The sequence below is a fragment of the Lissotriton vulgaris genome, chromosome 5 (genome assembly GCF_964263255.1).
Source record: "Lissotriton vulgaris chromosome 5, aLisVul1.2, whole genome shotgun sequence".
Classification (NCBI taxonomy): domain Eukaryota; kingdom Metazoa; phylum Chordata; class Amphibia; order Caudata; family Salamandridae; genus Lissotriton; species Lissotriton vulgaris.
Window position 1 is genome coordinate 516,240,797 of NC_141693.1, and position 26,145 is coordinate 516,266,941.

The window sequence follows — 26,145 nt, forward strand, 5'->3', positions numbered from 1 at the left end:
AGAAATAGATCAAGAAACTGAAGGAGAAAATTTATTAGCTCTGACTTATCCCATCCAAATAGACTTTGAAATATCGGAGGTCCTTCTGGCCCTGAAATCAAGTAAAAATGGAAAAGCTCCAGGGCCGGATGGAGTCCCGGTAGATTTTTTAAAGTATAATACAGACCTCTGGGCCCCTATTATTACCAGTGTAAGCACGGCAGCTGCAAAGAAAGGACTTCTGGAGTCTTGGACGAGGTCCGTGATGGTTCCGATTTTTAAAAAGGGCAATCGCCAGGACCCTGCCTGCTACCGTCCAATATCCTTGTTGGATTCGTTGGGAAAGATAGCAGGTAGGGTGATCCTGGAGCGACTCCAGCAGTGGGTGGAGGAGAGAGGCATTTTGTCTGAGTTGCAATTTGGCTTCCGGGAGGGATTCGGAACAGTGGAACAGGCCCTAAATCTTTCTATCGTTATGGGGAAGTACATACACGCAAAGCAAGACAGACTCTACATGGTTTACGTGGATCTGTCTGCCGCGTTCGATTGCGTCTCCCATAGCAAATTATGGTCCGTGCTGTCACAAATGGGGGTAGATTTGCCACTTTTAAACTTTCTGAGGGAATTGTACTCTAAACCCTCCGCCAGAGTCCGTTTTGGCACAAAGGGCGAGCTGTCGACGCCTTTTAGAGTACAGCGTGGAGTCAGACAAGGATGTGTCCTGGCACCTTTCTTATTCTCCCTCTACACTAACAACGTGGAGGTTGAGCTTTTGAAGGGTGCCCACGACCTCCCACAGGCAAAACAACGCCTGATTCCCGCTCTACTCTATGCGGACGATGCCGTCCTGCTGGCACGGACTCCTCGCGAACTCCAGAATGTACTCAGCAGATATTCTTCGTTTATGGGCAGCCTCGATCTCCATATAAATGTGACGAAGACTTTTGTAATGACGGCAGGCACAGGGAGGAAACACCCCAAAGACTTAATCCTTAAAAACCAAAAAATAGAGTTTACATCCGATTATTGTTATCTGGGCATTACGATAGATGATAAATTGTCCTGGAAAGTGGCAGTCGAAGCAAAGAAACATTGCTTTAAGAGAGCTATAGCAGCCCTGGTGTCCTTCTCGCAAAAACTGGGAAAACGACCACCCCTGGAACTACTGGCAATTTATAGAGCCAAATGTCAGTCAACAGCTCTATATGGGGCTGGCGTATGGGGTCACACAGATGTCTCTGCCCTACAGGTTGCAGAAAATGCTTTTTTGAGGTTCCTCCTGATGGCCCCAAAGCGATCCTCAACGTACGCATGCCATGCTGAACTAGGCGTCCCATACGTTGAAGATCTGGCAAGAATACAACCTCTGCTCTTATGGCGCCGCATCTGGACCTCTGAAAAAAATGCTTTCACTAAGACAATAGTGGCAGATGCTATGACATTAGATCATGCTCTAAAAATAAAATGGCTAGCCTACATTAAGAACTTTTTCATCGACCTAGGGTTGGAGAAATACTACTCCACTCCTGAAAAGATCTGTGAAATTTCGAAAAAGGAGCTAAAAGATTTGGCCCTGGGACACTTGGACAACCTAAGGCTTCTTTCTGAAGCAGGCAAACCCTCTGTCCACCATGCCATAATGGTTCAATCCACTTTTTCCATGCAGCCCTATCTAAATCTTGAAATGAGTATGTTTGATCGTTTCCTTCTGACAAGATTCAGATTAAACCTATTTCACAGACTAGTAGCATTCCCAGTAATGAATGCATGGGATTCAACCCCACCCCCCTGTCCTTGTGACGAAAAGTCAGTACAATCCACCCTACATGTAGTCATGTTCTGTAAATTTTATAAAGAACACCGCAAATTGTGGTTACTGTCCCTGCTAAAATCTTGGGGTTTTAGACAGTGCCGTCCTGCCATGCTGTGTCTACAGTTCCTAGACACAGAAATCACCTGCTATCACGTTCTTAACTTTTTGAAATGCATATTTAGACACAGGAAAAACCTGTAAAGTAATTTCCATTTATCAGTGTACTCTAAATGAACTGTGAAAATAATTCTTGTATGTGAAATTGTATTGTATTGTAAAATTTTATGCTCACAATTTTTAAAGGAAGAAATTATTATGTATTAATATTGCTTTTATGGATTTCTAATTTTGAAACTCCGAATAAAGAAATTTATTATTATAATACTTGATTGCTCTTTAATATTCTCTTAAAATCCACTAACAGTAATGAACGCTTAGCAGCCATTACCTTAGATGCCAAAAACACTTTTGATCATGTGAATTGGACGTTCTTATTTCACACCCTTACTTGGTTTGGCTGTGGTCCTAAAATAACTAACCTAATCTCCTTTCTGTATACTTCCCCTTAAGCAGCTATCTATGTAATTGTGTTGACTTTCTCTTGGTTTACTTTGAATAGAGGAGTATGTCAAGGTTCCCCATTATCCCCTTTTCTTTTTACCTAGCCTTAGAACCATTTGTAACTGGACTCAGGGAAAACACAGACATACATGTGTTTACACATAACACCAAGCAGATTAATCTGGCTGCCCAAGCTGACAATATTTTAACATGTATGTCAACACCTCAATCTTCGATCCCTGCTTGTTTATCCAAAGTGACGTCTTCTGCCTTAGTATCTGGTTACACATTAAACAATGAGAAATGTGAAATACTAACTCTAAACAAATTCACTTTTAAACATGATTTCTTACCCAAATTTAATTGGAAACCTCAACATCTTGGTGTTCAATTTCCCTCATCAATTAAAACATTCACATCCATAAATAGTGATAATTACATAAATAAAATAGCCTCATTTATTAGCCGATGGCACCCTTTACATGTCACTTGGGGTGGTAGTCTCAACACTATTAAAATGATGTAGGTACCCATTATTCTTTATACCATTAAGTAGCCCCCTTACTTTTTCTCAAAACCCTACTCTATACTTTCCTCTTTCTACTGGAATAATAAATTCCCTTGTATGTCCAAGCAAAAATGTAAAAGTCCGAAATTTGAAAGTGGAGTCACTTTCCCTAATTTTTCAAAATACAATAAAGCGTTTTTATTTGGACAGTCTTCCCACTGGATCTCACACTCAATAGAATACTGTCCATTATGGGTTGATCTAGAACATATTCATCACCCTTTTCATTACAAGAATACCTAACATTTACTCGCAAACCTCAAAAGCTTTCCACTCCAAATTTTTAAAACACCTGTAAATTACTGGAAACCATAATATCACATACCCCTAAAGACCTGCACACTGTTTTTCATTCCACCATTTTGCATAATAAATGCATTCAATTAGATAATGACCCATTTACTGACAAACCTGGAGAAAAAGGGTTTAATATGGGTTAATCAGTTATTTTGTCAAGATTCCACAATCTCTTTTTCACAAGCTCAGTCACATTTTTTGGACTGCCATCCTCTTCTCAACCTAGATACCAACTTTTACAAAATACTATTCTTGAAACATACAGTTTTTCAAATCTAACTTTCCCTCTTATGTGGTTCCACAAACTCTCTGTAACATTCTTCCCACAAATTTAAAGGTCTTCACCATTTATTCACACTTGCGATGCATCTCTATTAATAGACCTAAAACAGATACAGAATTATCATGGAAACACGACCTAACCATTATTTGGCCCGCAAGGTGGAAACAAGTTTGGATAATAATCAGAAAATCTTCTAGAGCAGCAAACACAACGCAAACACTTTTTACATATATATTAGCCTACCTTTTACTCCGCTAAAATAAGTTCAGATGTTCCAGACTCTTGTGGGACATTTTCGGCACAACATGCGGATTTGAAACATTTACTTTTCACTTGCCCTTCTGTTTCTAATTTGTGGTCACAAATTTGGAAATAAATTAACTCCATTTGAAATTCCAATGTGCCTTTCTCCATCTCGAATATATTTTTAGGAAGTGTATGCAATGATAGGGCCGATGTAACATTGAATGTAAACATATTAGATTTATTATCAGCTGTTGCTTTTCAGCAAATAACACGATATTGGAAAGACTTTACACAACTATCATCTAAAGTATGGTGGTATGCACTCTGCCATAATCAGAGACTGGACACAGCATATATGCACCCTATATCACTTGTTTTAAAACTAAAAGACTTATGGAGCCCAGTTACCTTCTTTCGTAATTAATTTGCCATACCATTGTTTGCTCCCTTACCCAGTAAGCTAGACGTTTTTCAACCTCTATGACTTTCCATTTATGATGACATTACTTTTCTTATAAGATATAATACTCTGTACATATTATTACTTCTGTGGTGTGATTTTTTTAATCAGACTACATTTCTCATGAACCATATGCACCCCTCTCCCCCTACCCCAGTATATATTTGTAATGATTTTTATATTCTAATGTTTCCCTTATTTAAATTGTTGAATAATTTCGGAATGCACTTTATTTATCATAATCAACATATACTTTTAAAACTTAAAAAGACTAGTCCGGCATGCTATGAAGCAACTCCAACATTCAGAATGCTCCTACGAAAAAACTTTGTGTCTCTGCCTTTCATGTTTTATACAAATTAAGCACTAAATAAACTTCACCTTCACACTAGTAGCTGTTCTTTCTGTATCAATACTTTCAAGCACACCAACAAAGAAGCACCAACACTACTGCAGAGAGGGTGGCATTAGAATGGTATGGAGGTTTCCAGCATCAGATCAGTGAAGCCATTAGGGCCACTGGTGAAATAAAAGAAAATCATACATTTCACAGTGGCAAAAGTATTTATTTAAAATGTATTTTACATTAGGTTTTTCTAAAGAGCTGCAAGCCACCATGGCAGCCTTAACCCCTTCGATGCGGGGTGACGGAACCATTACGTCATCAGTCACGGTTGAGCTGTGCTGATGACGGAATGGTTCCGTCACGACCACACCCAGTTAAGGAATGTTCAGCACAGTGGTGAAATTCCTGCCGCACGGATGTGGTTAAAGAACTATTAGTTTAGGTAACAGTTACAGTAATCTTAAACCAAGTTCTCATTACAATGCTAAACGGATGCAAAGCCTTAAGGGGAATGTCAAAAGAATGACTCAGAAAGGTGGTGAGACTGGGTTTCAGCATCTAACCAGTCTTGTTTAGGTGAAGGTGGCAGTAACAGAGTTTAACCGGGCGCATATAGGTGAGTTTTTAGTAGTTTTCTAAATTTGCTGAAATTAAGTTCAAGTCTTTGATCTTTTGGGAGGGAATTCCATAAGATTGATCCATATATGTGAAGAGCCCTATTGCCGACCTTTTTTTTATCAGTACGCATGAATGGACAAGCTCTGGTTGTCCGATCTTCGGTTCCTAGATGGGAGAGGGAAGACCAGTTTAATCGTGTAGTTCGATGATCAGCCCTACAATGCTTACTGGATGAAAAAAGAGAGATTTGAAGTTGGATCATTCAGGGAGAGCCGAAAGAGGTATTGTAGTGCAAGGGAGATGTAGTTGAGTCAGGAAGCACAACTTTAGATCCACAGCATCTTAGATGGAGATTTACGAGGGAGGGCAGTGTGGGAGACTGCTATAGTAGACAGGGCAGGATATCATTACTGTGAGTAAGATGCAGATTATCTGGCTGAGATGAAGGAGAAGAAAGACTCCTCAGAGTAGCACTAAATAGGTGAATTGCAGCTTTGGACACAGTTTAATTGAAGAAATGTAAAAGAATATACTGTCAAACAGCACACCCAGGTTAAATGTTTTTTCTACTGGCTATAGATGGGTACCCATTTAATTTAGCCAAGGGAAAGGAAGACGGCAGGAGAGGCAGATCCTTGTAGCAATGCAGCTATTTTCACACCGTTCCAGAGCAACCAGTTTTCAGCATCCATTGATGGATGTTGATATAAGCAATACAAGCGTTTTGGGGAGTTGGCTGAGCTATTGTCAGACTATGTGTAACTGGGTATCATCACGTAGATATGGGTCAATGGAGTCAAATATCCTTGTGAGAGGGGTCATGTAAATATTGAACATCATTGGCAGTACAGCTGAACCTTGTTAGACTTCACTAGTGATTCTGACAGATCTGGAGATGAATGAGACCAATTTGACCAGGTGGGTGCAGTTTAGGAGGAGGGAAAACAGCCAGGACAGCACAGGTCCATTGTTGCCAGCTGAGAGTTTCAAGCCATTGAGGAGTACTGGATGATCAATTATATACAATGCCAAGGAGAGGTCCAGAAGGATTACAGCACAGGTTACGTTTTTGTCTAGCAAAGGGAGAAGTTCTGCTCTGATATTTAGAATCCTAGATTCTGTGCTCCTCCGGGATCTCAAGTCTGACTAAAAGTCACCCTGAAAAGGCCATGAGTTTCCAGAAGAGCAGAGAGTTGGTGTGCGACCACAGTTTTGAGTGCCTTGGCAATGCAGGGTAGGCTGGAGGTTGGTCTGTAGTTAAAGAGACTGTTGAGGTCCAAGGAAGATTTCTTCAGGTTAGGTGTGATTATGGTATTCTTTAGTGGTGAAGTGATGTGGCTGTTGGAGGGGAAGGTACAGGTCAGCTGGTGATTAGTGGGAACAGTGCTGAATGTGCCCGTCTCTACGCTTGCATTTTAGGAGGTACAGTTCATCAGTTAACCATTTGTTAGTCTTTTGAGGGTTCAACTTTCATGTTGAAAGGGGCCAGGTTTATCTTGTACTGTATTCATCTTCATCTCTAGGTGGGTTAGGAAGACCGGCTGAGAGAAGCCTGGGGTGTCCATTTCTGTGGGTATGTTTTGGCTGAAGGCATCAGGAGAATCACAGGAACTGACGGTAAAATTACCTGCAATGCAGGCAGGCGTTTACATGGAGAGTATATAATGAGTGAGATCCAGGAGATCACATGAGAAAAAGGTGAAGCATTTTTTGGGATGGTAGATCACAGCATAGATGATGGAAGTAGTGGTGTTGACCGCCACCTTGCATAGCAGGAATTTAATGAAGAACCCTTTAATATCTCAGCAGAAATGGAGGTGTAATGGATTAGAGCACTACTGCCAGAGCCACAGTTATTTGTCTTGGTGAGGATGTGGTAGTTTGGAGTGAAATGGTTATTAACACTGGACATCAACGAGTCATTGAGCCAGGTCGCAGTGGTGACCATCAAACAAGATGACCTCTGGGGCCTCCCACCTCTTACTGGCCATTCAAAATATATGTAAATATAGTATTGAAAGCAAGGAATTTATGATCAATACCATTAGAATTTCCCTTGAACAATTCTCCATTGTAACACTTCAAATGTGATGTATGCCATCATATGTCCATGTGAAATGATCTACATTGGCCAAACTACCCAAAAAGTGAGGACCCGTATTTGCCAGCACTGAAGCAGAATTTGCAGCAAAGTCCCAGGTGCTATGCTTGTAGATCACTACTCGACAAATGGACACACGAAGGAAGATATCCGTTGGCAAATCCTCAACGTGATCAAACCACCTCCAAAAGGTGATAATATAAAGGAAATTCTTGACAAAGAAGAAATAAAATGGATTCTTCAGACAGAGTCTGTTTACGGGTCTCAATAACACTGAGGAATGGACCACCCTTATTTAATAAAGAGTGCATCTGCTTTTTTCATTCTCATAGTTTCAATGCTGCACAATCTGCCTCCCTGTCTGTGGACTACACTGTAACTTGAGGAAGAAAAGTATGTTATTCTAATTTAACCATTTTGAATTCTATCACCATCACCATATGGATGTTTTTGTAGACATAACAGCCCACTCTTTGTAATAATTGTGATGTCTCAGACCTTGTCCCCACAGGTTGCTATTTCACATTGTCACCCGGAACCTTTTTTGGTTTCACACTATGCCCGTTGAGGAGAAGCTAACTGAATGGTCTCTGTATTAACCAATTGTGAAGATTCTGATAACCGCGTGCTCTCTCACACTATCACAACGTGCGTGTCAAGTACCAAGTGAAAAATATACTGCTAACACAATTTTGTATGTCTAACTAATGTTATTTTGCAAAACTGATGCTCTATTATCAATGATGATTCTTCTTTTATCTGAACTTATTCTGTCTAACCCCCTCTAAGGTGTTTGCCAAATTCCACCCACTCCTTCAAGTCATCACGCACATGACCCGCACTATGGTCACGTCATTATTTCTTTCTATTACCCTAGGGCTACATCCGCCTTTCCTTGGATGCTGCTCACTTATTGAACCTCAGTGCCGCAAAGGAATGCCTACCCTTCAGGTGAGATCGCTGCGCTTACTAGGGACCTTCGCCTCAGATCTGCTGAGACCGTCCTCCCCAATTATGACACATTTCTGTTCCTTTCCGTAGCATATTCTGAGAGGTTTCCCTTGCCAAATATCACAACGGAACCATTCACCTTGCCTAAGCCTTAGATCCCACAACCGGCCCACCCGCTGATCGATCCACACGTCCCCTCTGTGGTATGCAAACACATATATTCTTCTCTATCTAGCAGGATGGCACTCCATCCGCAAATCATCACCCTAATCTCCACATGAACTTTAGGCACCTGGACGCAAGAATATCTTTCAATTACCATCCTTACGGTCCTTAATGCTAGGGCCATGGCACCTTGACCTACACACTCAAATCCATTGAGTAGAAGGTATCTATTCTAGCTTGACCACTACCATAGTGACGTAGCCACTGTAGCCTTCCTTAACTCCCTACCCCCTCACCTCTTCTGGCCAAAGGTATCATTCGGCATGCTCCACACCTAAGGACCGTTAATTTCACAAAGGTGTATAATTGTTATCACTCTAACCTATTCGATCATGAATCACTGACTGCTATTTCTATGTATGTATCGCGGATCATACATCCCTTCTAAAATTGTCCCTCTCCTTTTTCCTTTTCTCTCCTTTCTCCCCCGCTGCCTTTTTTGCCCAATGAGCAATCGCCTCCAGCATTTATTCCTTTGTCCTGAAGATGATCCCTGTATTCATGTAAAAGGATCAAAACGTAGTCAACCTCATGCACCTTGACACAATTGTATACATTTATAAATATGTGCTAGGATGTGCTGATATATTAATTGGTGGCCAGATTGCTGTATTTGGTTGGCCACAATTGTTTATTTGTCTGAATCCCTTTCTACAAATTATGTCCCCACTTGCATATTTTTCTTTTAAGGTTACATTAAATAATCATGTCCACTAGGACATAAAAAGTAGACATCATTGTATTTCTACTTTCATAAACTGTGAATAACCTACCTTCTTATCAGGTACCATTGTTCCTTAAAACAGTTAGTACCCAAAGTACCCGACCATTTGTTGGGCCCCCTTGTTTCTCTGAAATATGCACAGAAGCGGGAGACAAAAGGTCTGCCACATTAGGTGGTGAATAACGGCACATGAAACATGGCTACATAGATGTGCCAAACTGTACCACTCATAAGCAGTACACTCAGCTTGTCTGACAAAAGAATATCACTGTCAATCTTAGGTAAAGCGACTGTAAGCCTTCTCATTGGTATCTTTAAAGTTACTTCCAATCCAGATTAAAAAGCTCTATGCTTCAATAGTGTGTTTGTCTGCAACTCTCCAGCTCACTTCAGACGCTATAAGAGATCAATGTTGTCTTTCCAAGAACCTTTCATGTGCCAGGGATCCCACACTATATTACCAACATTTTACTTTCAGCAATTGTCTTCAAAGATGATGTTTGGTAGCTACATTTCTTCTGCTCCAAAACAAACCTCTTTGTGGGAGGAATGGTATAAAGTATGCAGGGGGTGGAGATAAACTGTACCCAATAAAACTAGTAGTGTTTTTAATCTTACTCAGTTGCTGCCGAAGAGAATGAGGAGTGCTCTAGTCTAGTGTATACGCGTACATTTAGACTGTCTAATATGGGAAGCACATGATGTTGAGGAATCAGGAAGTGGGACACCATATGACGTAAACGAGAACTTGTGAGAGTTCTACTACCAAAAAGGATGTTGAAGGGTAATGTTTGCTGGTAGAAGGACAATTGGCACTTAAGGAGTACAAATGTATTGTAATAGATAACACCCATACACATGGGCAATACAAAAATCGGCTTCACCACTTTACTCAAGCAGAAATAGACCCATAAATCACTCTCACTGTACAACTGTTGCCAATAAATCGAGACATTGAATGCTTTGTGTCCCATTATCTTTCCTTGCATCGTCCTCCCTGTCCAGGCTCCACGTGGTTGTGTGGTTTGAATGCATATCCTCATTCTTGGTTCTCCAGTAGACTCATCTCAAAACTCTTTGAATGATTCCTTCATATGGGCCCAAGTCCCACTATTCCTCCATTCACTTGCAAAATATTGCATTTATGATGCAGTGACACAGATCAGAAATAAGTACATAATAAAATGCAATTCAATGAAGTTAATCTTTTGGCCCATACCAAGGTTAAGTGAGCAAATCTATCGTGTAGATGCACCTTCGTCTCACGTGTTAGTAAAGTCTTCACTGGGAACGTGTATAGTGAGCTACCAAGAGTAGCATTTACTAGTACTCTACCTGGATAGACAGACAGAGAGACAGACAGACAGAGACAGAGAGACAGACAGACAGACAGACAGACACACACACACACACACACACACACACCTGCATTGGCTGAGAATGCTGCTGCTATGAGGGTGTCCCCAGGCAGGCTGCTGGGACGAATCTGCTGTGATGCGATGTCCAGAGAGTGTGATATTTTGAGTTAATGTGCATATTTCTTCAATGTGCTGAATACTTGCATTGTTGTAGCCATCAAACAGTTCTCATATAATGTTTGTTGCTGTTTGTGTGTAGTGTCCTCACACTAAATCAGGCTACACAAATATATTTCTCATACAAAGAAAAATATTTTTTTCAAAAGGAAATAAATTGCAATCAGCTAAAAAGGACTTCACTGAGATGGAAACAACAGGTGCTGAACTTTTGCAAAATACGAGGACAAAGGATAACTAAACAAGGCATGCAGAAACTTTGAATATTGGATGAGTGATACAAAGATGCACGCGGAGCAGCACAAAAAAACAATGGGGATTGAGCTTTTATAGACAAGAATGTCCTTGGGGCTAGTGAACACAACGGCTTACACTTGGTAATATACTGTAAAGTATGTTCCTAGGTCTTTATCTTGCTAGAGGGGGATGTAGGTCGCACAATATAATTCTCCACATGATCCTGAAGTAGAGATTTCACAGTTCTTAAAAATAGCAATAGTCAATACAATGGCCACATGGGAAGATGGACTCAAACACAAGGACGTGATGCAAGAAGTTGCTATCGCATATTTTATTAAAAGAAACTTTAGAGAGACGAAGAATATCAAGCGAATAGTGAGAAGAGAACAGAAGGCAGAAAGCTCATATTTTGTAAAACAAAAATGAAGGAAACTCCACTACCCAAGCAGCTGCCATTAAAGTACCGCCCAAGTACGGGGGATACTGGTCAGTTTAAATTGTTGTGGTGTAAGAATATTTGTACTTCGGACATTAACAGCGACGCCTCGAGAGAGCACAGATATAGTCAATAACCAGAATTCACAGATCTAGGAAGAGCCATCTTCTAGTTCACACTCACACATTGAAGCAACAAACGCTGTTGGACGGTCTGATTGAGGACTAGAATTTAGTATGCTTTAAAAAGAAACTGAGGATCTCATTTCAGTACTTGTGATCAGTGCTTCCACTGAGAAGTTGGTGCTTATTTATTTTATGTGTTTGAATCACATCAGCTGGTTGATGTGTGGTCGTTTTGCAGTGTTTGTAAAAAATCTTTTGGTGGGAAAAGACTAAGGATGGAGCCTCCAGGCCAGCCATAACTCAAATTGAGGTGGGCATGATTATACGTTTCAACGCATTAGCTGCATGTGAAGCGCCAACAACAGAAGTGGAGCTTGCCAGGCTCAGAGGTGGTACTCTCCATGAGGAGCTCTAGTGCAGCTCCTTATGCAGCGCTGGAGTTGCTGACAGAATGCTGAGTTGGCACAGACGCATAGGATATTGTGCCTTGTGGAGCACCTGAAACAATATTAACCCACTTTGCTCCCCCAGGTATCGCATGCTTAGGCTGACTGGCCAATCAAAATTGCTCTTTTTGAGTGGCAAGAAAGGAGGACTGGAGGACTGCGTTTGGGAACCCCGGGGAGTCCTGCTGTGCTGAAGTTATACCAGGATTCCCTCACTCCAGAGTACGACTGAAGAGAGCTGAGAACAGGTGGAGCTGTGCGGGCAACAGGGAAGGTAAGGTAATCAGGCTGTGGAGCCGTGCTCAGGCCCCTGCTTTTTGAAAATGAAAGCATCTCACTTAATGTGACAGTAAAATGGGGGAGCAGGAACGTCACAGTAGGCCACTAAGGCACAGTATTTTGAGTTCTAATATTGGTGTGCATTTAAAGAGATACAGTACTACTGCACTTGGCCTCCAAAAGAGAATAAAAATATATAAAAAGAGAAGTACTTCTCACATGACACTGTGGCTGTACGAGGTCCTGATCTGAGGTACCTGAGAGGGATATGGATGCTAGTTAAAGTCAAAGAAGCTTGTTGAGCGCAAAAGTCACCCTGAGGTCTCATGACTCTTGCAGGACTTCTCATAGGCTGCAGGTTGTGTTTGTTCAACCTTAATCCTGTTCAAATAGCCACTTTTTTAATTCTTTCCAAAAATGTTTGTGGTCAGCGATGGAATGAAAATGGGAAGTAAGCTTATTCTAGAGATGGGGCGCAAGAAAGGAAAAGGAACGTCCCCCCACTACGTAACGTGCGGATTCAAAGTTGAGCGAGGAGAGATTTTGAACTAGGTCTAAACCTTCTTCCTGGCTGGTCCCAGTTAAGCTTTTTCGATAGATAGCATGGTCCGGTTCCATATATGATCTTAGGAGTAAAGCATAGGATTTTAAAATGGCATCTCTTTCTTACCGGGAGCCAATGGAGGGACCTCAGGCTAGGGGTTGAAGGAGCTCTAGATGGCAGATTCAGAATAAGTCTGGCGGCCGAGTTCTGCAGAATCTGCAGTTTGGAAAAAATATCTTTGTTTAGGGAAGCCGGTAAAGCATTCCCATAATCCAATCGGCTTACAATTAGACCCTACACCAGAGGTTTCCTGGCTTCGATAGGTATCCATTTAAAGATTTTATGTAATTTCCGCAGGATGCCATAGCAGGTGCCTAATACAAGATTGCCATGGGTTTCATGGATAATTTGTTATCAATGGTTATGCCAAGATTACACATTGATTGCTTAGGGGATGGGCAAAGGCCTAATTTCTGTGGCCACCAACTGTTGGACCAATATTCTTCGGCCCTGTCAAACAAGATGATCTCCGTTTTTCTGCAGTTGAGCTGTAGTTTGTTATTGCTCATCCAGTTGTTCATGTGGATCATACAGTTTTTAAACCGTTTCATTGTGTCTGCAGGCTCGGGACTGAACGTGATAAACAGCTGGGTGTCATCAGCGTAAGACACGGTCTCAAAGCCATAGGACCGGATTACCCCGGTCAGAGGTGTTACAAAGAGGTTAAAAGGCATAGGGCTTAAGATGGATCCCTGAGAAACTCCTATGCTTACTGACCTACTTCGTGAGACCAGGGTGTCTATATACAGTTCTTTAGAAAGTCTTTATACCAGTCCAGGGCTTTTTCCCTCACTCCCACCTCCCAGAGCTGCTGTTCTAAAATGCTGTGGGAGATGGTGTCGAAGGCAGCAGACAGGTCCAAAAGGACCAACGTAGCTGAATCTCTTTCATCCAGGGCCAGCCTGAGATTATCAACAATCTCTACTACTGCCGTTTCGGTGCTATGTGCCACCCGGAAACCAGATTGCGATGGTTCAAGGAATCCATGGTTTTCCAGGTGGGTGGAAGCCTAGCCACGATGTCACAGGAAGATCATGCTTTTTCTCTGCTGTAAGGATTTTATTTGGAGGAAACATAAGAGAAAATGGGGACAGACAGAAAGGCAGATTCTGGACATGGGACAGGAGATTTGCGGTTTGGAAACCAAACTGGCATCAAGGAGTGAATCAATGTTGACAATGAAAAGACTACACTCTAAACCTGGGTAATCCATCAGGAGTAGCTAAGGTTAGAATCTGGAGAGCGCCACCCAATTTCTAGGGTATCTGGGAGCTCTTATGGCCCATATTTTGAGGATGGAATTCTTGGGGGAAACCAGAAGCTCATTTTGAGGTGCATAAGGTGGTCAGAATACCAAACAGAAGGCAGGATATAAGGATACCTCTGCTGGGTCTGTTTTGGTTTAACCTGGAGGCCCCCTCACAAACCTAGACAAGAGGTTCTGCCAGGAGTAAGGGCTCACATTTAAAAGGATGTAAGATACTTGTGTTTCCTTATGCAAGCAGAGGTAATCTAAATGGTAAGAGGAGCTTCCTATTATCAAGAGGGAAATGCTTGCTATTAATCTGGATATTTCCACATGTTTCATGGCCAAGCTCAGAGTGACCCATGGGTGCAGTACATTCAACTTCACCCAACCACGGCTAGCTTGGGTTTTCCCAAGTTAGGAAGGTAAAGAATGCTTCTTTGGCACCAGGGAGCTGTGAAGCCTGATTTTGAATTTGTGGCTCTCACCTTATAGTTGTGTGATGTAATTGCTTCCTCAATAGGCCGGGCAGCTGAAGGGATGTTAAAGTTGCTGGTTTGTGTTGATTATTTTCTTTTCTCTTCCTTCTTAGCTCTCCATTGCATTACCTTTACTGCGACCTTCAGGCAGAGATTTCAGAGTTTGTACTCCAGATGTCCCATGGTTGGAGACTACATATATTGCTTCATTAAACAATTTTGTTCTTTAATATTGTATATTTTTCCCCTTTTTGCGGTACTCTTCAATAAAATGCTCTCGAAAGAAACCCAACCACAAACAGTTAGCATATAAAAAGGGATCACCATTTTAATAATTTGGGAAACCACATATGCAAACATTGCTAAGTCTGGTATTAAAAAAATGGATTGTGCATAAGATGTCATGACAATAACAACACGTCAGAAACAGATAGAAGCTAGAATACTTACATTGAACTGCTTTGGGTCCTTGCTGTGGGGGTGAAATCCCTTTCTTTTGCACCCAGATACTTCTAGCATGCCAGCACTAGTGAGCCTGAAAATCCCAGTGCTGCAACAAGGCACAAGCACAGTTTTGTATTAGATTTGACAAATGGACATTTTACAACAATGGCAGTTAAACACATGAAATCAATAAATATTCAATTTGCTCAAAGAAGGGGGTGAAATCGACACATCTGCCCTACTCAACATTATAGGTCCGACTCATCACTGTAGACAAACTTTATCAGCTAGGCAGAAGACAAGATAAGGGAAATGCATCTAGATTTAGAAACTGTTAGTTCTAGGATCACCCCCCAACGTTTTGTCTTCACCCCTCCTGCTTTCTGAACCCGTTTTTGTGGGCTTTTAGGACTGGGTGCACATTACCACTGCCAATCAGTGCTACAGTGCTTTTGCTCTCCCCTTTAAACATGGTAAAATTGGCTTACACCCAAATGACATAGTTGATTTATGTTTAAGTCCTTAATAAAAGTGGTGTGACATGGACCCAGGGCCTGTAAAATAAATACTACTAGGGGGCCTACAGCACTCATTGAGCCACCCACTAAAGCAGCCTTATAAAATAGGTCTCAGAACTGCCACGACAGACCTGCCACTACAGCGTGTGCAGTTTTTATCTTTTTAAATCTTCTTAATGTTTTTATTCTGTCAACCACGATCACAAGACATAATTACAAACTTACACATCTAAAACACAAAGATAATAAAAATCAGGGAAGCATCTAGGCTAGGCACCTACTAAAAATAAAAAAGAGAGAAATAAATAGGATTAAAAACAAGGTATAGCGAAAGCAGAACAACACACCTCAATACTAGGAAATGCCAGTTCAGGCGTGTTGAACGTGTTTCACAGCATTGGGGCCTTTAGCCTTAGAGACAGCCAATTAAAAATCATATATCTGACAAAAAAGTACCCACCACTTCGGTACCTTAAGAGGAAGAGAGCTTATCCAAGATCCCACTATACATAGCCGAGCTGTAATGATTGTTATTGACATCAATGGGGTCTGCCTGAGGTTACAATCAATTCTGTGAGTCAGCCTGGTCTCTCTAGTAGATAGTTGAAAACTGTGTTAAAGGTGGAATATGGACAACTGAACCACACCCAACCAAAAATCCTGCAGCGCCGAGCTGCTAGCAAACATATGAACGATATCTACCGCAGGCAGTCCGCACTTAACAATGAGTCTTGTCGGAAGCATGGCTAGAGGCCCATTTAGAGATCTTTTCAGGGGTGTAAAAGAGCATGAACATGGCGTAAATTGCTGAAGCTTTAAGCTGACAGAATGATTAATAATTTCTAAAGGACCAGTAATCTCTTTGGGGAGAATAGCTGAATTAGGCACCCTACCCCATTTAGAGGCCAGCAGCGAACAATCATTGGCACTGTAAGTGCCACAAATCTGATACAGTGCTCTCATCAAAGCCTTGCCTGGTGACCTGTATAGATAAGACAAGATGTCAAAGTCCTCCGGAATTATTTAGTCTTTACACCCATATAGAAAAAACTGTAAGTACTTAAAATAAAGACTGATGAGGAAGATTGAAGGAGGTCTGCAAGAAAAAAAATGAGAAAAACCCATAATAATTAAACGGTTTCTCAGGAGGCTTCATCCCTAAAATTGCCCCCGCCGTACCCAATGGATCATGGGAAATTTGGCATTCCCCCAAAGTGAGGTGTATGCATGTAAGGTAGTTAATGAATACTGGGACAAATTTCTCCTCAGATTCTTATGATATCTGTGATGATCTTGGCTGGACCCACTTGAAGTAGTTAGGATCTGAGGGTCTATAAAAAAAAGAACCTAGCATCTGACCCTAATGCCAGTTGATAACCCAGCATAGACCGGCCCGACCATGATCCGTAAGTAATTCCTGATACGGCCTCCAAAGGCTGCCCAAAAGTAGAGCTTGAAGTCACATAGTTGAAATCCCCCCCACCCCGCTGTATTTGAGTTTAAAAAAATCAGATGGCTCGCCCGGCCCTCTTATAGCACCATTTGAACCTGCCAATAGAACCCTTAGGTAGTTTGAAAAAGGAGTCCGGGACCCGAAGCGGTATTGCTCAGAAAAGGTATAAAAACTTTGGTAAAATGTTCATTTTTAGTATGTTGCAGCAACCTAGTATACTGGGTGTTGATTCCAAGAATGCATCTTAGCTATACCCGATTGCAAAAGAGGTTCATAGTTCATTTGAAAGACACGGTCCACTCTGCTGCCAAATCTAACTCCTAAATAGGTAGCAGTTGAAACTGTCCCTGAGATTGGATTCCCAAATGAAAAATGAGTAAGATGCGTTTTTGTTAGATTTAATTAATATCCTGAAAGAGTTCCTAACCTTATGGTCTCATTTGACACTAGGTCGATGTTGAAAGGGGATCTGGCGTAAAAATGTCCACGTCATCAGCATAGGCTGTAATTTTAAGCTCAACTCTGTTAGATATCAATGGCTGAAGGTATGCACATGTTGTGTAAGCAATGCTCCATCTAAGCTTACATTAAGTTCCAGAAGGACAGACCGTGCTATTACAGGAGACCCACCTGACTGCGTGGGAAGTGGCGAAGTTAACCAGGCCCTGGCACGGTGTCCTATGCGCTACCACATACTATGCGCGAGGAACCCTTATCTGGATCCACCCTGGAATCCCTCTTCAGGAGCAGATTAGAACGCTTGATCCCGAAGGGCGTTATGCCATTATACAGGGGTTCCTAGATGGCCAGCCGGTGATATTGGGGAGTATTTACGTACCATACGTGGATCAAGGTAAATTTTAGGACACACTCTTAGTGCCGCTCTGCTAATACACATGGCGTCTTGGATCCTAGGAGGGGACTACAATTGCGTACAAAACATAGCAATGGGCAGGTCTTACCCCCCCATCACCCACCCCCTGTATTGACAGGCTTTTTGGCTCTATTTAGCAGTAGTATAGACTTTAATCTTGCTCACATCTAGGATACGTATTCCTAGCTTGTGTTGGCCCTTTTAAGCCCTTTCTTCCAGACCTAGAAGAGGCCATCTATTGCTTATTGGCTTTGGCCTGTCATTATTTCTTATAGTAGAGGTTGGATCCTGTGGTCCTGACTTTATATTACACATTGGTATGGTTTATGTAGGTACTCTGACAGAGCTAAGGGTTATTTCATCCTTCTCAGGCGTACAGGCCCAGAACTAGAGGGACTCCATCTTGATGGAGCTGGGAGGCTTCAGGGGTAAAGGTAAAGTTTACAGTAAGGCTGTTTGTGTGCTAGAGGAAGACCGGTTAGGACTGCTTCTTATCCGAGGAATGTGTTTTTCTCTTGGGCCCAGACGTAACAAGCAGCTGGCCACTGCGGTTGCGTGGAAGCCTGGAAGCTGGCACAGGAATTCGGTAGGAGGCAGCCCTCTGTTGGAAATTTCCATGAGGGGAGAGGAATCCATAATAGCGAGCTGCAGGAGAGAAGGAGTGGTCAGTTCAGCTTGGAGTCAGAGCAGTGTGGTTCTTGCAGAGGAGAGAACAGGATGTCTGCTGGAGCTGCAGAATAGAGTGCTGTTCTGGAATGGAGAAAGAAGGCAGATGATTGCTGAAGATGGAGAGAGAGAGAGCAGTGCAGAGAGCATCAAAGAAGGCTGTCAGCTGGAGCAATTGAACCAGAGGCGTGGTGATGTGGTGACGGAGGGAGAGACAGAGAGAGCCCTGATCCCACCAGAGTCAGAGAGAAATCTTCCTTCTAATAGGTGAGGTAGTCTGAACTAGTCCCCTGTACAATTACACCTTAATCTTGTCCTTATTCCCTAGGCTATTGTATGTCTAATCTTTTCCTTTTCAGCGGTGTGTTAAAGTCCCTGTTAATCAAGAGACCCCATAGATTTGTGTATGTGTATTTTATCATTGTTAAAATAAAAACTTCCCCAGTTCTTAGTGAACTGACATGTGCCTTGTATTCTTGTTCAATCATGGTAACTTATACTTCTAGTTGAGCATTGTTTGCATGAACGGATGTGAAATCCCGATCAGGTAAGGAGTGACCAAACAAATAGGAAGCGAGGGGACCTTTGATGCCAGGAGCAGAAGGTACATATTATTAATTGACTAACTCCTAATATTGTAGTAGCAAGCCCTTAGTGAATAGGGAGAGAGACTCCTGTAAACAGCGTCTTCTATTTTCAGAGCATAGGTAACCTTTTTCTTCTAGTCAGATGTTACAGCCAGAACAGATGCTGCCCCTGATCCGGTAAGTCTGAATAAATAGGGAGAACAAGGAGCCCTTGAGCTAGGGAATTGTTGACACTAAGTAATTCGGTCATCCCATAATATTATTGTAGTAGCGAACCTTTAGTGAATAGGGAGAGAGACTTCCCAACATATAGAGAGAAAACTGAAGGTATTCATAGGAAAGTGGTCGTCATTGGTAAGTGGCGTTAATGAGAGCGCTGGGGAGGAGACCAGCGTGGAGGTTCGCCAGATTGTGAACCGTGTGTAAAAGAGCGCTGGGGAGGAGACCAGCGTGGAGGTTCGCCAGATTGTGAACCGTGTGTAAATGAGAGCACTGGGGCTGCAGACCCATGTGTGTAGACACGCCGGATTGTGTGTCATATCTGCCCCAGGGTAGATTAGTCTGGGTCTGAGTGGCCGCGAGACTAGCTGATATGAATAGGATATGGTAGAAAACCTATGCATGTTTATTGCTATTTCCCCATCCTTAGGTACGAAATGTACATACATATATCCATACCCATTGTAAATACGTTCTAAGGAGGGAGGTGATTACGTTCCGGCTGGGTCAGAGGGGCCCCTAGGGGCTGATCCCATCTAAGCGGAAAATCCGGTCGGTACACCCCCCCCACCCGACACCACCAATAATACATCAGGCCAAGCATTATGTAGCATGAGCAGCCCATTGGTCACTGACAGATGCTTGGCGCTCTAAGTACCCAACAGCACAGCTCTACTCGTTTCATTCCATACCCAACGATCTTAAAGTCTGGCTCCACAGCTTCCAGTGTCCCCCCCCCCTCCATCCTACCCCTCATTCTGGAGACCGACTATCTAGGGAGGATACTGTCCGATCATGATGCACACACCATCACATTTGCGTGGCACCCGCCCTGACCTCCGGTACCCACTTGGTGTCGGCCCAAAGACTGCCAGGGGGACCCATTCTTCAGTCAGTCGCAGGCAGAACACATTCACCATTATTTATGGGAGAACATATGCACGGCCACCACCGAGCCACGGAATGGAACGCATTCAAAGGTCATTAGGGGCACACAACACATCACAAGGGTGCACCATGTACTAAAACGCCTTCGCAAAACGGAACAATCGTTATCCAAACACACAAGTGTGGCTGACGCACGTACAGCCACACTTTTACAAGTGGCAGAAGCTAAAACGGCATATGCAGAGGCCGTAGCTGATCTCCACCGCTATAATTTCAGGGAGCTGGCACTCTGCTAGCATGGTTGGTGAAGCAGGACACAAATCTATCACAGAGATTCGCTCTGACTTGAACGTCCTAATTCATTCACAGGCCTCCATCCTAGAAGCATTCCGGTGGCACTATGCACACCTGTATATAGACCCGGCTCCGGTGGCGGAGGGGCGCCTCACCCAATTTTTGACCAAACACCCTCTGACTTTTGGCAGAAAAGATGGACGTGTTCTTAGGACAACTTTGCTTGGATGGACAGAAAGAAAAGGAGGTTTAGAAGAAAGAGCCTGGAGCTCACTCACTCTTCTGGCAGAGGTGATGGCAACCAGGAAAGCAGTCTTTAAAGTGAGAAGACGAGGAGGACAGTTGTGAAGTGGCTCAAAAGAAGCACACATCAGATAAGTCAGAACAAGATCCGAGTCCCACTGAGGCATCACGAAAGGAACAGGAGAGAACATGTGTGTAATGCCTTTCAAGAATTTATTTAGAACAGGGGACTTGAAAAGAGAAGGCTGATCGGAAAGCCTTATAAATACTGAAATGGCTGAAAGATAGCCCTTGATAGTGCACAGAGTAGAGCCTTGCTGGGCCAAAGAAAAAGAAACAGAAGAGCCTCCAAAAAATAGCAGAAAGAGGATCCACAGCCTTTTCTGTGCACCATGCCACAAATTTGTTCCACCTGCAAGCGTATACCCAAGAGGACATCACAGACTTCTGGAGGAAAGTCGAAAGATGTCAACTTCGGCCGCTCAATCTCCATGCATGGAGGTGGAGGTTGGACAGGTTCGGGTGGAGGACCGTCCCCTGCTGCTGCGACAGAAGATCCTCCCGAAGAGGTAGTCAGATCGGGGGATCGATTGCCATGCTAAGTAGCTCGGGATACCAGTATCTTCAAGTCCAATCCGGTGCCACAAGGATGACTTGGGCCCAGTCATGCCTGATCTTCTTCAGTACTCTGGGCAGAAGTGTTATAGGCGAAAAGGCGTACAACAGACAGCAACTCCACTCGTGATGAAAAGCGTCGCTGAGCAGGTGCCGCCTTGGAAATTCCAACGTGCAGAACTGCTGACATTGCGCATTCTCTTTGGTGGCAAATAGATCTAACCAAGGCTCTCCCCACTGCTGAAAGAGACCTTGGACCATGTCCAAGTGCAGATGCCATTCGTGCGCCCTGGCGTTCAGAGAACCTGCCAGGTGTTGAACCACCAAGGAAATGCCCTGATGTTCCAGCCATGTCCACAGGTGCAGAGCCTCCTGGAAGGGTGCACAACCCCACCCTGCCCTGTGCGTTGCAGTACCACATGGCAGTGGTGTTGTCCGTGAACAGCTGCAGCACACTTCTACGGACAGATGGAAGGAATGCCTTCAGTGCAAGTCGGATCGCCCAAAGCGCCAAAAGGTTGATGTGGAGCCTGGACTCCGCCGGAGACCGGAGGCCTCTGATCTCCGCCTCGCCCATGTGGCCACCCCATTCCAGGAGGGATGCATCTATCTGTCACTACTATGTGCTCCGGTTGGGGAAGGGAGAGGGATCTGCCATTAACCCAATCGCGATTCGTGAGCCATTACTGCAATTGTCGTGCAGTGCCCTCTGAGATCTGGACTTGATCGGACAGGTTGCCCTGATGTTGTGCCCACTGAGACATCAGGTCCCACTGCAGAGCCAGCATATGCCAACTGGCATGATTTACCAACAGGATGCAGGAGGCCATCAGGCCCAGCAGCCGGAGGGTCATCCTGACCGAAACCCGGGATAGAGGCCGAAAGATCGGAATCATAGCTTGAATATCCTGGACTCGCTGCACGGGAGGATAACCCCAAAACTGTGTCGAGTCCAGAACCGGACGATAAAAGGGAGCTTCAGGGAGGGAACCAGGTGCAACTTTGGGACGTTGATGGAGAACCCCAGCAAATGCAGGAGGTTGGCCGTAGTCTGGAGGTGGGAGACGACTGTCTGGGACAAGCCCGCCTTCAACAACCAATCGTCGAGATATGGGAAGACTCAAACACCTGATCTGCGCAGATGGGCTGCGACCACCGCCATCACTTTCGTGAACACCAAAGGGGCACCGGTAAGGTCAAAGGGAAGCACGGTGAACTGAAAATGCTCGTGGCCTACTGTGAACCACACGTAACGCCAGTTGGCCAGCAGGACGGGGATTGAAACTATGCGTCCTGCAAGTCCAACGCTACCATCCAGTCTCCATGGTCGAGAGCAGATAATACCTGAGCGAGCATCAACATCTCAAACTTCTCCTTCCGGAGGAAGCGGTTGACATTCCTGAGGTCCAAGATAGGAGGCAGGCCCTTGTCCTTCTTGGGTACCAGAAACTAGTGGGAATAGCAACCATGACCTACTTCTGGCAGAGGTACGGGCTTGATGGCCTCCTTGGCCAAGAGGGCCGTTACTTACTCTTGCAGAAGTTACAGATGATCCCTCGACATGCAGTGGTACAGTACAGGGGTGACATAGCTGGAGGGGTAGTCTCAAAGGGGAGGGAGTAGTCCCTGTCCGATGTGATGGTGCGCCAGTGGGGGAGTTGATGGCGAATCCTGCTGCCCACTGGCATCTAAAGGGCCTAAAAGCTCGGACTAGGAAGGCTTTGAGGCGGATGCGGTGGGGGTGGAGGTGGACTTACCCGCCCGCTGGCCCCTGCCCCGCCACGGCGGGGGCCACGTACAAAAGCAGCGTCTAGATTCATTCTGCCACAAGCCGCAGAACCAAAGTGTTGGGGTGCCCATTCTGTGGCCACGAAAGGGACGAACAGTAGAAGTGGCCGTGCGCATGGTGGGAAGACCCAAGGACTTGGCCGTAGCCCGGGATTCCTTAAAGCGCTCCAGCGCATGATCTGCTTTGTCGCCGAAAAGGCGACGGCCATCAAAGAGCATGTTCATAAGGGAGTTTAGAAAATCCCCTGAAAAGCCAGTGGACCGCAGCCAGGCGTGGCGGTGCAGCACCACCGTCGTGGAAATCGCTTTGCCAAGCAAGTCTGCGGTATCCAGTCCACATCGTATGGTGAACAACCATATCCCACACAGAGTGGGAATAATGGCCAAAGAGGCATGAGTGTTCACAGACCGCAGTGCTAAGCTGGCAGATGAAAACAGTTTCTTACCAAACTGCTCCAGCTTCTTGGATTCCCTATACGGAGGGGCGGTAGGGAATGCGATCTGGGAAGTAGAAGCCTGGATAACCAGACTCTAGGTGTGGGTTGGGTGGACACAAAAGCAGGATGGCCTAGGAGCCCCTGTGGTCGGCCTGGAACAAGTGCCCATAAGAACGTCAGTCAGTGCTTCATTGAACGGCAGAAGAAGAGCTTACTGCCAGCTGGAGCACCTCAGTGAGGAGGTTAGTCCTCAGTGCCACCATAGGGAGTTCGAGGTCAAGGGCCTCGGGTGCCCTACGCAAAACCACACTACAGGTCGCCCCATCTTCCGAAGCCACAGAAGGAGGCAACAGGAAGCCAAGGCCAGGCGATTGGTCAAGAGCACAGGCATCCCCTAACTCTTCTTCCCAGTCCTGATTCAACTTACACTACTGTGTGAGGGGGTCCTCAGACCCCTCCCAGTCCTCCCCTTCCTCCATGGCCTGAGGAACAGGTCGAAAAGTTGGAGGCTGAACATAAAAATAGAAATCCCCCATTGGCGCCGGAATCGGCGTCGAACGAAGCTGGACCTGCGCTGTGTTCAGTTTGGGCCTGAAACCGGGGCCAACGTCGTCAGAGGGACCGGACGACGTCACAGACAGTACTGTGGGAGTCGACGCCAGTGGAGGAGTCGTAAGGTCGACCGGGATCCAGGCCTGGATCCAAGGGGGTCCTGCAACGCTGGGGCCCGAAGGCACACTGGTGGGGGCCGACGGCCCAAAAATGGGAGCCATAGCTGCAGGAAAGTCTTGCACCTGGGCCGGAGCCACTCCCGAACCCGGAAAGGGTGGGTAGGCCAGGGTCGACTGCACAGGCTCCGCCCGACCCGCAGGGGTGGTACTACCCTCACCCTCAGCCGCATGACCGGCAAGGGGAAGTCGGAGAGTGATGACACTTCTTCAACTTCTTCTTCGAGTGCCCCGACTTACCTGATCCAGAGTGCGAGGACTTGGAAACCAAAGAATGGTGATGGTGGCTCCGCGACCGGTCCCTTGACTTCCTCCTCGACCGGGACCTTCAACGGCACGGAGCCGACTGCCAGGCTTCTAGCAACTTTTGAGACAGCTCCTGCAAAGTCTTCGGTGCCATGGCCCGACAGTCGGAGCATGACCAGGGGTCCTGGTCGTGCTCCAGGCAGTAGAGACACACGTTGTCACCGACATCATGCGGCGACAGGCTCCGCAGGACTGAAAACCAGGCATCCCTACTCGGCACCAGGAGTCGATAGACTCGAAAAATGGAGACAAAAAATCTCAAAAACTCTTTCAAAAAGTAACTGGGGGCACTTGCTCTTCCCGGAGCTGCGCTTGCTGGTGCTGAAAACGAAAGAACTGACGTCTCCATGCCACTGGAGTCAAGCTATCCTGGCTGATGAGTGCTGAAAGCCCGAAATCAGTCCTAGGATGCTTGTTTCCAGTCCAGGGAAGAACTGGCCTGCCAGTTTGGGCTGGACTGTTCCCATTGGTCGCAGGGTCAAGATTGATTTGCATATGGCTGGGTCCGAACTGGAATGGCATGGTGAGCAAAAAAACTATGGATTTAGGCCCAGATCTCTGTACTGGGGTGAACGTATGACATTGTTCTACATTTTGTCTATTGATTGCTCTTTTTGCGTTTGTTACCCAGAGTGGGGCGGGTATGAATACAGACGTGGGTCCCGTGCTCTCCATTCTGTCCATCAATTGATCTTTTTGAACACCAAGGCTTTGCAACCTTGGTTCCACCAAATGCCTCTTTTATCCGCCGCCAGACACTTCCTGTCCCATTATCTCACTTCTTCAAGTTCTTTTTCATCTTTGCTTTCTCGCTTTGCCACGGTTTTGCCATCTTTATCTTCCTTCTTCCACCTTGTGGGGTTACACTTTCTAGCTCTGGATCAAAATCTGAAGAGGAGAAGTGAGTGCAGGTCCCTAAAATGAAGTGTTGGTTGGCACCATCTGCAAGCACCAGCTCAAATTAAGGACTAGCTAGTGTTCTGTGGACTTTGGACACCCTGCATATTTCAATAAAGACCCTAAAACTTATGTTTGTAAATATTCACAATTTGTGCATGTTCTGGTCTGCAAAAATGAAAAGAGCTCATACTGGGATTTAATGGGGGCGTGAAGGAATAGAAATAAATGTGTGTGCAATTTCCAAATAATTACTCTTGGATTTTTCTACTTTGCTGCAAATTTTGCATGTAGATATTTTGTGTATTGACTTCTCACAGAAATCTGTGACATAGCTTTCCGTAAGTAGTCTTGGACGATAAGGTTTTTGAATTTCAAATAAGTATGACTTAAAAGGAAAATGCTATCAGAATATGACATATGCCCTTCAATGTCACGCTGTTTTTACGATATTGCGTGAATACACACCCAGACCATATTTCCATTGTAAATGGAGCTGGTCAGGGGCCTATTACAGAATGTGCCCTGGGGATACATTGGCTGATTGTACCTATTTTTGGGCACTCTGTAATATGGGTGGTGCTGGTTCACGTTTCGTCTCCTCGTAATCTTAACGGGACCTTCCC

General features: G+C 44.6%; 1 protein-coding gene across 2 annotated transcripts in view; it reads right to left on the bottom strand.

Moving 5' to 3' along the window:
• Nucleotides 1–26,145, bottom strand: part of STAMBPL1 (STAM binding protein like 1) — a 305,486-nt gene that overhangs the window by 14,099 nt on the left and 265,242 nt on the right. For both annotated transcript variants that reach the window (XM_086921944.1, XM_086921943.1), the window contains one exon: nucleotides 15,013–15,112. In XM_086921944.1, coding sequence (XP_086778070.1) covers nucleotides 15,013–15,112 — 100 coding nt within the window. The remainder of the gene's footprint in view (nucleotides 1–15,012; nucleotides 15,113–26,145) is intronic.